The sequence below is a fragment of the Triturus cristatus genome, chromosome 6 (assembly GCF_964204655.1).
Source record: "Triturus cristatus chromosome 6, aTriCri1.1, whole genome shotgun sequence".
Classification (NCBI taxonomy): Eukaryota; Metazoa; Chordata; class Amphibia; order Caudata; family Salamandridae; genus Triturus; species Triturus cristatus.
The window spans coordinates 980,382,495-980,398,785 of record NC_140589.1 but is presented as its reverse complement, the minus strand read 5'-3'; the positions used below and the strand labels follow the sequence as shown (position 1 = coordinate 980,398,785).

The following is a 16,291-nucleotide window of genomic DNA, read 5'->3' as shown; positions in this document are numbered from 1 at the left end:
ACTTGGGAGATGACATTTTAGCAAAGTCTTGTTTCACTAAGTTTTCGAACAAATCTATGGTTTTGTGAGAAAAAGGTGGAACAAAAGTGCTCTTAGATTTGAATTCAAGGTAACCATCCTCCTGTCCCGGATCTAGAGTGGTCTCAATAGTTGAAAAAAAAATCTTAGCTGAAGCTTTCTGATGAATTTATATAGATCTACTTGAGAATCTAGACTTTTACCATGATAAGTGGGAACAAAAGAACAACCTTTATACAAAACTGAAATTTGTTTTTGAGTTAAAACTTTGGAAGAAATGTTAACCACTAGTGTCTCTTCGCACGGCGCGTGGATCCTGTTTTTGCAGAATCTGTGGCCTCGGCGGGTTTCACTGATAGTGTTGGTGTTTGCGTGGGAGGTTGATTTGATGCTGGGCTTGTCTCTAAAAAAGAAACTTTTGAAGTGCTTGAACCAGCAGTAGCTGATTCACTCGCTAGAGATTGGGAAATTGTAGGAGCAGGAGGACGCGATAATTGAGTGTCAGTGACTGATACTAAGCTCTCTTCAGATGATGGAGTTCCTTGTTTTTGTCAACTGCGTTTTTGAGCATACACTTCCACCCAGGTATATACCTCATCCAATTTGTAATCAATCGTATCTCTGCGAAATTTCCTAATTTTTCGCTCATGAATCTCTTTTGCATAAGCGTCTAGTTTGAGGTTAATTTCATCCAAAGTGTATGACCAAAGATCAGCTTCCATTTGAGATATCAAATTGGCCTGCAGATTTTTGATTTCAGATTCAAATTCCACTAAAACCTGAGACAGCTCTTCAACAATTAATAAAATCAAATCAAGAGAGCACTTATTTAAAATAGCATACCATTTTTCCATACATTTTTTGTTCATGTTGAACAACATTGGTTTGATCGCTAAACGCAAACCCCTTGGAATTCGGCTAGCTTCGTGGTACTGAATAAGAGTCGTCGCGTGCAAACGTTGATTAATTTATCTTCGCATTAGATACTCTAATTGACAAATTTGTTGTACAGTGGAACCTGAAGTGGTTCCAAAAGACCTGACTTCCTTAATGAGCCCATAAATGTCACTAGCTTCAGCAGATGAATAAACTTTTGTATGGGCTCTATTATCTGTCAGATGTACTATATCATCAAATGACATGATGTTTAAATCTTTCAACAAATGTGGTGCACTGTTAGCTGCTAAGGCAGTGGTATTTGATAAACAATAGAAATAAAGCAGCTAGGTATGCACTCAATTATACTGATTGATCAATTTATCAAGTGCTCAAAACTTTAAAAGAACAATTATCAATAGTGTGTGCACCAGGTAAGTGGCACTGCCAGCCACCTCATTTGAACTGAAGAATTGAAGATTCTAGATGAATATCTAGAAATACCAAGTGCACTACGTAATGCCCCTAAGAGGCGTACTTTTATACCAATTATACACAATGTGTTGTAAAGTTCGTACTCAATCTTTTGTAAAATGCATCATCTATGTAGAAAACACAATTTCGAAAAAACAGTTTGGAAAAACAATTTCATATAAACAGATGAAGTTTTCTGCCTTTATTGTTGCTGAACGCAGATTGCTTCTTTTTTTGAGTGAAAATCAACAGAAAGTTGCTTGTAGTCAGCAGCGTTAAATTCTTAAAATTCATAAATCAGCGAAAAATCCCAAGGCATTTCGGGATATTGATTGAGCCCTTCGTCAGGGGATCTACAAATATAAACATAACTATATGTAGTCTGCAAGTGTTGCGAAATCACATAAACATAATGCTAATATCTTTTAGTGGACTCAGAAGAAGTCAGGGAGTGTACGTGTCTACGAACTTCAGTGATCTAAGGTACGATCTTGAGTTATGCGTGACTCGCAGTATAACAGAGGTGTTGATTTGTCAAGCGCACACTGGTGTTTGGGTTTTTGAATCTTTTTTCAGTTCACTCTTGGTTTGGCACTCAACTTATGATCCTTCACGGTTTACGATTAATCTTTACAGCGGTCCTTTTTCTTTTTCTTTTTCTGTTTGCTGAACATCGCAATGTACACTCCCTGACTTCTTCTGAGTCCACTAAAAGATATTTGCATTATGTTTATGTTTTTCCAAACTATTTTTCGAAATTATGTTTTCTACATAGATGATGCATTTTACAAAAGATTGAGTACGAACTTTACAACACATTGTGGATAATTGGTATAAAAAACTTTTTGTTTATAATTCTGAATACGTGAGTACGCCTCTTAGGGGCATTACGTAGTGCACTTGGTATTTCTAGATAATCATCTAGAATCTTCAATTCTTCAGTTCAAATGAGGTGGCTGGCAGTGCTACTTACCTGGTGCACACACTATTGATAATTGTTCGTTTAAAGTTTTGAGCACTTGATAAATTGATCAATCAGTATAATTGAGTGCATACCTAGCTGCTTTATTTCTCTAGTTAGACTAATGGCATAGGGTATCTGAAGATCACACTGGTCTGCAAGCACTCTTATTTACAGGTCAATTATTTTGGGCCATCTGTTGAAGATTTAGACATCCATTTTAATTTTTCAGATGCTCACTCAGGTCCCAAATATACTCAAGATATTTTCTTGTCAAAATAGGAATGGGGGAGTGGCTATAGATATTTATGTATGGTCAGTTCAGTAAAAAAAAGTCTAAGGAGGTCCTATCGACCCAGGTGGGTGGTCTTCCTAGATCATCTGTCCTTTCTAAAGTTTCCCTCTGCATTGGCAGATCATTTCTGCAGAAAATCCTTTCACTGACATACTGCGGAAGAGTTTGGTCAGAAATCTCTGCTGAGCAAATCACTATGCTGTGATGGCCGGCTCAGCATTTCTTTGTTTCTCAGAAAGGAATCCGTAAATTAAGGTTTGTGTCTCCGAATCAACAAAGCCATAAACCTGACACATAGGACATTTTGTCCTGAGGGTGTGAGCCATTTTGATTTTCCCCGATTATTTCATGACTCACACAATGTATCAGATGAGGGAAAATCTTTGTTGGTTGTATGTTAGAAAAGGTTTAGAGAAAAGTAAATAAGAGTTAAGGGCGGGTTATCAAGGGGTTTAGGGGGTAATGTGCACCCACTTACAAAACTGTAAGCCTATTATTATTTATAAACTGCGCTTCGAAAGTTACTACAGTGACAAAAAACCCACAACAGTGGTATAGGTGCCCCAGCTCTGAGCTGAAGTACCTCCATCTCCACACATGGCCAAATGCTGGTACTGCAGCACCCTATCATGGAAAATAATGGAGGTAGTGACTTACACCCCAAAGGAAATTTTGTAAAATAAAATTATTTTAAATAGTTAAAAATAGTTAAAAATATAGCTAAACTTAATTCAATATGAAAAAATATCTAAAAACATTTTATTATTTAATGTTAACATATTATACAAACCTTTGAATTTAAAACTGAATGTCACAATGATTTTTATTAAAATATATTAACTTTCTGCCCAGACAAACCTTTAGTGAACCAGGGCCATGCTATTCATACAGTGACTAGATTTCATTGTATGGTGTAAAGTCCAAAATTAGGTTGTTTCATGAAATCTTGTCGATGTTACAACTTCTCATTTTAAATAAGGCTGCTGTTTGTGAAAAATTCCCAACGGAATAAATTAGATCTTAACTCCACAACTAGAAAATCATTTTATTGGAAAAACATGTTTCCTGGGAACTTCAGATATGAGATGGTTCATTGAATCTTTAAAAACTCAATAAAACGTATACATTAGCTAATACATTTGGACTTACCTACGTAATAACACTTCTAACTTGCAACTTTAAGTAATAGTTTTCCTATTTTAGCCTGCATCACTATTCTTCTTCTTCTGTCTTACGATCCTGCTTCTTTCGTTTCGCTTCCTTCCTTTATATTTTTTCATCTTCTCTCAATATAAAAACTTTTTTTTTCTAAAATGTTATGTCCATTCAACATAATTATAGGTATACCTTTCATTTTTGCATACTGATTTATTATGCTTAGCACGTTGGTTCAATTTTATATTCTCAAGCATGTACATTCTACATGCTGTTTCAATAAAAATATATGAAACTAAAAAATGGCCTGAAATGTTTCATTGACATTCAGTCTTTGATAATGCCTTAAATGTGAAAGAAGAACTTACATTTGTCTAAAACATTGACAATAACATATATGTAAATCATAAGACATATTCTGATAGAGAGGAGGTAAATAATATATTCCTCTTCCAGAGGTCCCAGGGGCCTTCTATGCGGCTCGCTTCCAGATTTTTCTCCATCAGTTAAAAATATTATTTCCCAAACCTCTTCAGAGTCTCTAATATTTATTTCCTCACACTCTTTCAAACATCGAGGGAGTAATAGGCAGAACCATAGTGTTACAATGTGTTCATGGAGTTGAGGTAGATGTAGATGAGTCAAAGTCCCTCTGTCGAAGCCAAGATGTGAATGGCTACCAAATGTCCCGGGGACCAGATCGGATTGGCATGAGCTCCCAGAAATTAGACCATTGGTCTTGACAGTATGTGATATAGTTAATCCAAGATTTAATGGTTAGAGCGGGTCTACAGTCCAATGTATAGCAAGTCTGCACTTGGCCAGCAGAAGTAGCATGGAAGTGAGATGGCGGCATGTTTTTGAGGCATCTTTAATGTAGGCCAATAGTCCCACATGAAGCGAGTGGAGGACTTCATGACCTCCCCTCGCGATCATATGTATATGAGCAAACACCTCCCCCTAAAAAGCGACTATGTTGGAACCTGCCAAGCCAGCATGTGGGGCTCTACACCACAAATCACATGGATCAGAGACCAACCGCATCTGGAATAGTTGTAAAAGGGTGCAGTAGATGTGGTTCAGAATTTTTAAGTGAATAAATCTAAATCTATAGTTTGATGATATTGGTTTTAGCTGTCCACAGCAAAAGGACCACTGTGTGTCTGTGATGGCTGGGTCAGTGTCAGCCCTCCATATTGTCAGGGCTTTTGGGTAATGATCGGTGAGGAGCTCAGCATAGTATTGTAAAGGCACTTTATCAGTTTATGTGGGTAGTGAGGATGTGTTCCAGTGATGGGAGGGCCTGAGGGTGGGAAATGAAACAGTTTGGGCAGCGTGCAACACATGGCTCATAACTGGTAGTATAGTATGGTGTCAAGGAGCGTAGTCGGTGGAGACACTGCAGTTCGTAGTGATGAGAGGAACTGTCCATCTGGGCATAGGTCAGAGAACAGCTCAATCTTATGTTTGTGTGCACGCTTATTGACTCCTTTCTGTAAAAGTGAGGAGAGTAAAGGATTATTGGCCAATGAAATAGAAGGGGCGTAAAAGTGATCCAATATTGCGCTTTTTCTCAGGCCACTCCCCCCCACACCCCTCATTGCCAGCAGACACACTCAATAGTGTCAATCTCCCTTCTGGGATTTCTATAGGGGCAATAGCGTGCTGTTGACAGATGGCATGGGGGAGCATGATCTGTCTCTATAGCCATGTGAGGTTGAAAAGGAGTCGAATATAGCCAAAACTTTAAGTATTGGACCTAAGAGCAATATGCATATAATGCCAAGGCAGGTGCTCCCATTTCACCTTGTGCTAGTGAGAAAATGAGAATCTCCCAAGAAAATCTTGGTGTTTTTGCCCCCCTACCTAAAAAAGTGATAATTTTAGATTTTAAACACCTGAATAAATGGACTGTGAGCGGCAGCAGGATGTTAACAAAAAGATAAAGGAATTTGGAAAGGATAATCATTTTGGCTAGCATGATTTGCCTGGCTAGGAATAAGGGAAGCTTGGACCATATATTTATTCTTTCCTCCAGCCAAGTCAAGGGACTTCCTTTAATAGCAAGTTACATCTGATAATTTCCAAATGAATGATTTGGCACTGGATTTGTTTCCTCCTCAGCCTTCTGCACCCTTCCCCGTGTCTTTTCACTTAACATCCAGTCAAAATTTTCCATTTCTGATCTTTTATCTTCTCCTCTTCCACGTGGTTCTTTAAGGATTTAGGGGAGAATAGTATAGCTTACCAGTGACTTACAAGCATCGACAAAGCCAACGGATCAGGCACTGACGGGCAGCATTTTGTTTTCGTTTTGTCAAGGTTAATGTTGTGGGAGCTGTATAGATATTGCAAGTATAAAAAAGAACCTTGCTAAAAGTACAAAATATTTTTAGTCTCAAAAAGCACACATTGCCAAAGTGGTCCCCGACACTGAAGGGAATTACTTTGCATGAGGATATATTACCTGTGAAAGATTAAAATTCCATCAGTCACACTAAAGTGAGTGAATGCTAAAATGAGATGGACCAGTGCCTCATTTTGTAAACTGTGGGTGAAGAATGCCTCTTGAAAGGCTCTATACGTAATCCAATATCATAAAAATTATCACCTTGGCAATTTTCTGTTTCACAATATAAACTGTACATAGCACTTAAACGGTGGACATGGGTGAATTCAACCCACTGCTTGTTGAGGTTATCATCCTTCTGTGAACATAATCTAACATGCATTAATTAGTTTCAATGCTACTCTCTGTGTACCACCATTATAGATCTCCTTTCACTTCCCTTATAAACTATTGAATTCTAAATAAATAATAGTACTGCACAGTCCCCTGTCAATTGCTTATGTGATGGCCCAATCCAGCCCACCCTTCTCACAATTAATATTTCATCAGGGCTGGACTGGTCATAGCGTGCACCAGGCGTTTTCACCGGTGGGCCGGAACGGTGGGGGCGGCTTTCCAATAGTGGAGGCCTGGTTTGAATTAGTGCTACAATATCGGACCCCTGTACCAAAAGCAGCAGCAGTGTTTTCCACCAAACCTCCCCCCCTTCCGCCACACGGCCAGTCAGATCAATTGCCATGGCCGGTTTGCATTCCCAGTCCGACCCTGTATGTCATTATATTCTGTGAAACAAAGATCCATGTTTTTGTTCAGCCAATGACAAACTTAGTTTTTAAGGTTGATATGAGTTTCCTCCTTGACTGGGGCCAAGCAGGGAACATTGGCCAAAACCGCAACATAGGGCTGCATTTAACAGGAAGATTGAGGTGGGTGGTGTTTGAGACATGGGTACGTAAACTGTACAGCATATTTCTGTAACTGAAATCCAGGTTCTTATTGCTTTGGTCAATATAATGATTGTGAGTACTCCAAACAAACCAGGAGGTCCTATCAAATTTGGGCAATTGAGCAGCCTCTTTCACTCCCTGGGGTTGTAAGGATTGGGGCCTGTTGTGGCCCTCCTTTTCAAAAGTGTCAGCTACACTATGTACAATAGTTGGCTCTGCTGCGTTGGTGTGAGTGGGATTATTTATACGATTCAAGCTGCAGAATTTTAAGATAGCAGTTTCTAGGCTCTCAATTTTTCCTGCTAAGGGAACAATGCTGGTTTAGATCAGGTCCCTAAGTTTGTCAAGCAGCCTGTCCCACATAGAGTCTCCGGCGTTAGCAGAGCAAGTACAAGAGACTGGTCCAGGTGAATCACTGTTATCTGTGACTCTTCCAGCTACTTTCATTTTATCCTTTACTTTTTTGTCGAGAGTCCCAGTCTTAAGGCATCCAGTATCCTTGCGTGGATGTTTCCTTTTTACAGATGGGCCGCCTTCTTGTGAAGGGGTCGAATCATGACCATACTGTAATGAGTACTGGCCAAGTTCAGCACTGCTTTTGGCTGATCCCTCTATCTGTTCAGTAGAAAATACCGGCACTTTGGTTGAGACACCTGCTGTTTCAGCATAAAGGGCAGGCTGCACGCTGGCAGAAGGAATGCCTTGCTCCAGGAAAAGCCATCTTTCAGCCAGGTCAATTCTTTGGCAATAACTCCCACAGGTCTTACTAAAAAGGAGTCAAGTTTGGTACTTTCATATGAGGATAAAAGTGCATTTGTTTTATCTCCCTCAGGCATTTTCCATTTCCCCAACATGATCTCTTAATGCAAAATTGGGTGAATGCTTTTTGTGGAGAAGAGACGCAAAAGGAGGAGGGGGGGGACAATAAAGTGTCAAAATTCCTGGCAGGTTGGTGCCTCCAAGTGAGGAGGCAGAAAAATAAATTAGACTTAGCAATTAAAGGGGCTGGGCTGGTCTCATACTGGCTAACAGGCTAATATGGGCCCGGTCTTTGCCCGGGCAAATGTCCAGGTGCTTCCCAAGCTGTGAAAGTCTAGAACGCCTTTGCTAGCGCCCCCTGGCGCATCCTGTAGAGCGGCTATCTCCCCCTGCCTCTGGGGAAGCTGGTAACTGTAGTCCTGAGAGTATGCGATGTTCCACACTGCGGGAGTTTAGAATGCCTTTTATAGCATCTGCCCTGTACATCCTGCAAAGCTGTTTCCTCCTCCTGCTGCCAATGAAGCTAGTAACAGAAGTCCTGATGGCATGTGATGTTGATTTTTCCTATTTGGGATTACCACATGAATTTTGGGGATCCTATACTGGAAACCAGACATATGATCCCCAAGCAATAGGTCAGAACTCCCAGCGTGTCATGGCCATTATGTTTTAGTTTTTCAATAATAAACACTTCCTTTGGTAGGTTATTATTGAAAAGAAAAAAACATTGCCAAGAGAATGCATTAAACATGGCGCATTCTCAGCAAAGCTTCAGTGTCTTTACCAGAGCTGCGATGGCAGCAAATCTACTTAAGTCACAAAGATCCGTGCCTGCCTTCCGGGATCTATAAATATGGAGGTTTGTCTTTCACCAGGGAGCTTTGGCTATAGCTTCATTAACTTGACGGATTGGCTGCATGGACGTCAACTAGAGATCACCAAGGTTCACAACTGCGACCCCAAAGCCACCATTTGAGACCCCTGCCACCTTGCTTGCAACCCCTGGCTGTTTGTCAGCTTTCGCAAGCTCTCTGGTGGCATACAATCAGCCGCAGTTTGCCTCGGCAGCTGTGCTGAAGCTCTGTCTGCAGGGAAAAATGATGACCTGTGGTGAACACGGCTGGACATTGTCAGATTGACAGCATCTCCCCTCTCAGGAACAACACAAGAGGCTCTTGGTCCTGTACCCTGAGATGCTGGTGATCCGGGGCGAAGAGCCGAGCAGTCTCTACTTCCATGTAAGACATTTTGACCTGCGCCCTTCTGCCTGAGCTTCTCGCTTGGGTACGTGCCACGCTGCATGTGTGTCTCATGCTTTACTTATGTATACAGTGCCAGTGTTTGTTTGCTCATTACAAATGTCGACTGGCCTAAGATCCTGCCTAGTGTCTCTTGGGGGACCCTAGTTTCACCACCCACCGCAGTGCGTTGCTCCACCTGTGTGATAAGAAAATTGGAAATGAAATACAAACTACTGGAGCTGAGTGGACGCAGAGACATGACCATTTCTACAGTAACATGGGTGTGTCTCCGGTGATGTGATCCAGCACCAACGGAAAGACAAACATACCTGTGTAGTAACACACACAGTACAAGATATGTGCACAAGCATAAACGCACTTATCCATTTGCACACACTCACCCATGCATAAAGCCGTGTACTGAAGGGCACACACGAATAAACTCACAGGAACGCAACATGCTGGGACACAGAAATAGATGCACAAACTCCCGGATACACAGAGGAAGACAAATGCAGTCGAGCTGTAACAAGTGGTTTGCATTAATCCCCGGGCGGTGGTAGGTTGACATGTTGTTCATTTTAGCTTCACGCATATTACCACCATGGGCGTTGTAGCGACACAGTCAACTGTGCACAACATGATGGGGCTTTGGGAAAACCCTCAAATTGCATAATGGTATAACTTGTAGGTTTTCGTCTGTCCAGTTGAGTAATCCCCCCGACAAACATTGGTACACATCCCGACCCCAGTTGCAGGTTGACCAGTGAGCCGCACTGTTCGAAAAACAAACCCTCCAGTGTATTTCACTCTGATACAAGGCCTCGTGATGAACCAATATTAGTTGTCGATAGGGAAGCCGCATCTCCATGAGTATGTGGTTCTAATAAGCAATGACCTAAGGCAGGTAGATATAAACCAATTTCCCAAGACAGAAGAAATGTATCAAATGCATAGCCAGGACAACTGCTCACACTGCTAGCCCCCGGGGCCTGGAAGGTCTGCCCAGAGGCACTCCCCTCACTCCAATGCTCGGAGTGCGTTTTAAAATCTTTGAGGTGGTGCATCTTAGACTCATCCAGCACTGACTGTGGCTTCATGTGTCATTCTCAAAGCAACTGTTTTATAACTGCTAACATGATTTTCTCCGCATAGAAAGAAAGCTCTACTGTACAGGGCTAATCCAGGTGATAACATAGTTTGTGTGAGGAAAGACTTTTAAGTCCATGTGCATGGATATGTGTCCTGGTAAATAAAAGAACCATTACAAAATCACTTGGAGGAAAATGACCATAAAACATATTGGTGCCGGTGGGAGTCACTGCACTTGGTGGCTGTTGTAAGTGGAGGATATTAAAACACCTTCTACAGCTGTTGTTGGTTCATGTCTGGGACAGGCCTGAATCCTAGCATTCTAACTGCTTCCGAAGACACATGTATCATTGGTGCCGTGGTTATTCCAAAGTTACTTGTGCAGAATCTTCCAGTAGAGGCTGGTGGGTGCTGTTATCTATGTCCGGGCAAAGCAAATAAACTCACGTATGAATGCAAGAATGCATGAATGGATGTCATGGCCTTGTATACATTAATTAGTCGGTGGTGGAATAGATTAGCAGACTTTGTAGTTTTGGACATTTTACCCTGCCCTAAATGCTTCAGACATGCTTAGGAGTAGAAGGCTTTTAATGTATTTAAATGTATTGAATGGGAGCTGCCAAGGCTTATTCTCCAGGTTGGCACTATAATTGTGGTCTTTGTTTGGGATCTAATTTATTAAGTCATTTTTGATGCCTAGTGCTGATGGACTGGCCAACAGGACATTGTCTGCTTTAATCACCCCCAATGCTGTAATGGCCGTACTGGGCATCGGGCAATGGGATGGTGTTTCCCCTGGAGGCTGGAAGAGCGTGGGGAAGGTTTTGTTAGTGGGGGCCAGTTTTGTAGCAGTGCAGCAGTTTTAAATGCACTGTAAAGTTCCTAGTATACTCAGCAGTTTTCGGGGAACAATAAAAGTGTAAGGTTAACTCGAGGGATTTATTTAAGTACCTGCTGGAGAGAGATGGGAGTTTTGTCTAGTGGTAGTTTTTACTTATCTAAGGTAGCGCAGAGGGTTAATAGGCCTGCTGGAAATAATGTGTACCATGCATATCAAAGAACAATATTTTAATGGGATAGCCCAGTGCGTTACTGCTTTTGTCACAGAGATTTTGCTGTTACTGTGCAGTTCATAAATGACATTCACAATGAAGAACAGTGAGCTATAGAGCCCCATCTAAGAGCTACATGAAAGCTGCATGATACAAGTTAGAAAGTTATGTTTTTCTCCCAGTCTTACAATCCTGATGTTTATAGAGTACTTCTTTTGTATCTGTCGAGATTTTCCAGCCTTTGTGTGTGATGTAGGTTACCAAAAGGTAAATGCATTGCTTCCTCTGATAGCACCAAGCCAAAAGTCATGCAATGTCACTTCCTTTGATATCATGGGGTCCAAAGGTCACATGATGTCACTTCCTATGAGGTAATCAGGTTAAATCCTTGCAACGTCACTTCCTGTAACATCATTGGGGTGGGTCAAAGGGCAGGTGATGTCACTTCCTGTGATGTCGCCATGTCAAAGTTTGTGTGATGTCACTTCCTGTGCTATCAGGCGGGGGTCACGTGGATTGTGATGCAACCTTCGCTAGTCCTGACATTTTGGCTGGCTAGTCATCAAACTCTAAATGAGGTCCTATTCCTCCCTTTTCCTAAAAAGTTAGAATTTTGAATTGTAATGCAACTGTTCGCCCTACTTCAGCCCACATTATGAGAGACATTGAAATCATGGTGGAGCTGGCAACTTGCTACCAATATCTTCTGGACATGTGAGGTCTACAAAGTCATTTAGGACGTCTCATGTTTCTCCCAGAGATTTAAGTTGCTGAAGCAGTCAAAATGTTTGAGAGAAACTGAAGGAGAGAATGAGGAATTACTGAGGAAATCAGGCTTGAAAATGCCACCTTTGATTCCTCATAACTCAGGAGATTTCTTTGGGTTCAACTAAGAAACCCTGTTATTTATGCATCCTTGGAGGTAAGAGGACCCCCAGAATTGTTAACTCTGTGGGTGTGCAATTACCACTGTCCTGCACCGACATTCTTAGTAAAGCCTTTGATGTAGATGATCTTACCACCACCTCCCAAAAACATTTCCAATAAAACACAGCACTGTGTTGCTTCTGTGCTAGATTTGCAGTATATGAGTACCAATATATACAATACTGAAAATTCGAATTAATATTGAATCAAAAAATACATTTCATAATGAGGATTCCCGATAATTACTAATTAATATCAGAGAAAGTTCATATTTTTTGATTAGACATGATTGTTATATTTCATATAGGTGCCCCGATATAGGTCTAGGTATCACCACAACCCTTCAACTACATACTCTCCTATACTACATACATAACGGATTTGGAGGACTGACCTTTTAGCTAGTTACAATACTACACATAAGTACGTAGGGTTTTTCCCTGGACACTGGCCTGATAAATTATGCATGAGGATTTTTAGTTTCTTCGAATCACAGCAGGACCATCATCTCCTGCATAATAACTGTGTATAAAGTTCATTCCCAATGTCATCCTAAGTCCGACACTGGCACAGCAAGGTAGAACCCTTGGGGATACTTTAGGGTATATAAACACCACATCTTGCTGAGATAGAGAGAGGAGGTCATGACTTCCATGCCGACACACTGACGCGAGACGCTGAGGTTCCTGTATGCAGATACTCCAGGTTGCAGTGGTCTGACATCCCTCGCGGGGTGTTCAGCTTGAGAGCAGAACGGGGTCCCGCAGGCTAACATCAGGTAGTGGGGTTGACTTTATCCTAGAGGGATTCTTGGCTATACACCTATTCACAATCTAGGTACATTTAGGTATATCTAGTTAGGGTGCATCATAGGGGTACGCATTTTATTGCCATGTATTTTTGATTTTAGCAAAATGGTACAAACATACCATCTGTATACTTTCTTAGTGCTGCTACTCATTTATCTATTCTACTGTCTACTGGTGATTTCAGTACACTTATTTTACACTAGAATAACAACTGTTCAATAAATGCTTATTGGAAACGTCCCAACCGTTTATTCTGTGTATATCTCTGAGACAATGTGAGCACGAGTGACAGAGCTAAAAGTGAGTTATTGTTTCCACGGTACTGAGAGATCAGGGTTGTCATGTTCATAGTTGCCAACAACTATACTCTCCTTGGTAAGAGGAGGTTATAGTGGCATTGCGAGCTAGCTGGTACACAGGCCAACATACCCAGTGGGAGTGTCTGGAATCAGTCTGGACACCAGTCCCGCAGTGTATGTTATCTAAACGCGCAGATCCTATATAGGTCGTCTAGGAACTACACAACATGATAATAATTTAGCTTAAAAATCCTGATCTACATCTAAACAGTATTCAGGTAAAGTCAAGAAATATTTTACGTGCTTTGGTCATTCACCCATCTGGCTTACAAGATTAACAAGCAATTTGAAACCCCTTCACCGTTACCATTGTATGTGTGCAACTAATACCTGTCTTAGCTTGAGGGACATCTTTTTTCTGTTTTGCCACAACTGGTTCTGTAATTTGAAAATAAACAAAAATATAGTCAATCAGAAAGCAACACACAAAGGATTATACTGATTGAATACACTTAGCAGCAAAAATAAGGTACACTGTTAACAAGAGTATTTGGGGCCACGTGTATCAAAATAGCATTTTGTGATTACCAAGTAGTGATTTTTACTGAATCACTATTTGGCAATCTCAAAATGTGATGTATGTAAGAAATCCCACATTTTTTTGAGATTTCTTATAATTACCAGATAGCAATTCGGTAAATAGGTAATCGTTATTAGATAATACAACTCCATTTGTTCCTATTTGCCTATATTCCCATTGGTGTAAATTGTTCAGCATTAGCTGTAATTTGCGATTACCTAATTGGTAATCGCAAATTACGTAATGGAAAAACCAAGGGTGCCAGGGGGCCTAAGGACTCCTGAAGTACCCCTCAAAAAAAACAATTGTGCACGTCTAAAGAGCACACATGCCACAGGGACATGTACGCTCTACATGGCACACTGAATAATGCTTTTTTGTGCCTTTTCAAAAGTTGCACCTGGTTACCATTGACTTGGAGTCAAGGGTAATAGCATTTCCTAAATGCAATGTTAGCATTTTGAAAATGCTTGGTACACGTGCTTACACGATTGCAAACTCTTATTCCCTAGTTGTATTTGCAAATTTAGGTAATCACAAAAAATTGCAATTACCTAAAACCCACTCCCAAAGCCTTTCATACATCTTGAAAGGCTATTCCGCATTAAAAAACAGCAGAATTGAGCGATTTGCACTATTTGCAAATGCAAAATAGGATGATACATGTGGCCCCAATACAAGAAGGTGAAAGTCTAGTGGAGAGGTTTTATTCAAGCCTGCCTAAATGGACAGCATTAGCCCAGGTAAGGTGATGATCAGTACGCCCATGTGAAAAGTGACACTACAAGTCCCATAATGCAAAGTGCTTTAGGTTGACAGGACTGGCAGACAAGTTACTTACCTTTGGTAACACCTTATCTGGTAGAGACAGAATCTAGCCTCAAATTCCTTATCTTAGAATCTTCCCCTGGTGCCAGACTGGATCTGGAAGTTTTTTAGCAGTACCTCTGCCCGCCGGTAGAGGGTGCTGAGCATCTCCGCAGCGATGCTGTCTCCTGAATGTGGCATCAACGAAGTCTATAAAAACCCTCCCCTGATGGGTTAACGTCAGTTTCTTTGTGACCAATTATGTGCCAACAACACGGGGCCACATAGAGAAACAGTCTCAGGAAACAGTGTGCCAAAAATGGAAAACTCTTTCATCAACAAGTACATATTGAAAGAACACATAGAATGCAAAGAGGGGATCTAGGAGATCACAGGGCCCTCAGTTCGCAGAGTGAGAAGGATAGGTCAGTCAATAAGGAATCTGTGGCTGGATCCTGTATCTGCCAGATACGGCATTATAGAAGGCAAATAACTTATCCATAAGATAGAGACATCTAGCCGCAGATTCTTTATCAGATACCCAAGCAATACCATCCATAGAGGAAGGGCTGCAAACCGACCTCACCAAAAGATACAAGGGACCAGATTATCCGAAAAATGATAGGTTAAGCAAAGATGCTCACCGAAGGACTGATTTCCAAGAAGGACAATGGGAAGCTCGTAGGGAGTAGGAAGCTACAAGGCTGTAAGAAACATGGCATAAAACCATTAAAAGAGGCAGCCCCAAAGATGGACGCAACCTGTGATCGGGGCATTCAAAGGGACCAAGGACAATAGTCCATAGAGTCCAAGTTCAAACCTATGAAAGAATGAAAGGAGCATACACAGCTTGCTCAGCCGCAGTGAACACATAAATGAATAGGAGCACCCACTGATCATCAAGGAAACTATCCTGAGTAACATATTTAAAAAAGAGGGACCTCCAATTATAGAATGATGGAGAAAAGAGACAGAGAGAATGATGAATGCTGAAGAGCATCGCTAGGAAAACAAGAATGGTAAAAGAAACCGCTCTTATACTGAGAACCTTGATAGGTATATAAGGCATCTTCTGTAACAATGTAACAGACACACTAATTAAAGAGGAGGAAGGAAACAGACAAATTCAAACAAGATGGTTGAACCAGACCACCTAGAAGGGTTTAGGGAAAATGCAGCAAAGTTCACCTTTTAGAAGGCCAGAATGACCATATGTGCAAAACACACACAAATAAATACCCGAAGTAAAAAATATCTACAAGAGATCCATGCAAGAGATAGGTATAGACATTCAGAGACATCCAAAGATAAATGTATACAAGGATCAATATGCATATAAAAACATTGAAATTCCCGTAGACACACAAGTCATCCAGGGTACAGCAAAAGTATACTCACTCCTCTGAAGATAACCCATGTCCTCCGCCAGTGAGTGAGGGGACCAGAAGTGGAGGAATGAGGGACACGCTAAGAAAAGAGGCAACTAAGGAAGGACAGAGAAATTACATCCTACCATTGTAAAAAAGAGGTTACGACGCTAACTGAGGTGGAGACAGAAAGATAAAGCTTGGGAGCCATAACGCATTACCACATAAGAGTAGGAAGTGGAAGGCATTGCTTACTACAGGAAAACAAGGGCCACCGTC

General features: G+C 41.1%; 1 protein-coding gene across 50 annotated transcripts in view; it reads right to left on the bottom strand.

The window, feature by feature from the left end:
• LOC146820883 (uncharacterized) overlaps window positions 1-16,291 on the bottom strand; it is a 1,936,624-nt gene that overhangs the window by 557,232 nt on the left and 1,363,101 nt on the right. For all 50 annotated transcript variants that reach the window (XM_085611721.1, XM_085611696.1, XM_085611722.1 and 47 more), the window contains one exon: window positions 13,649-13,696. In XM_085611721.1, coding sequence (XP_085467847.1) covers window positions 13,649-13,696 — 48 coding nt within the window. The remainder of the gene's footprint in view (window positions 1-13,648; window positions 13,697-16,291) is intronic.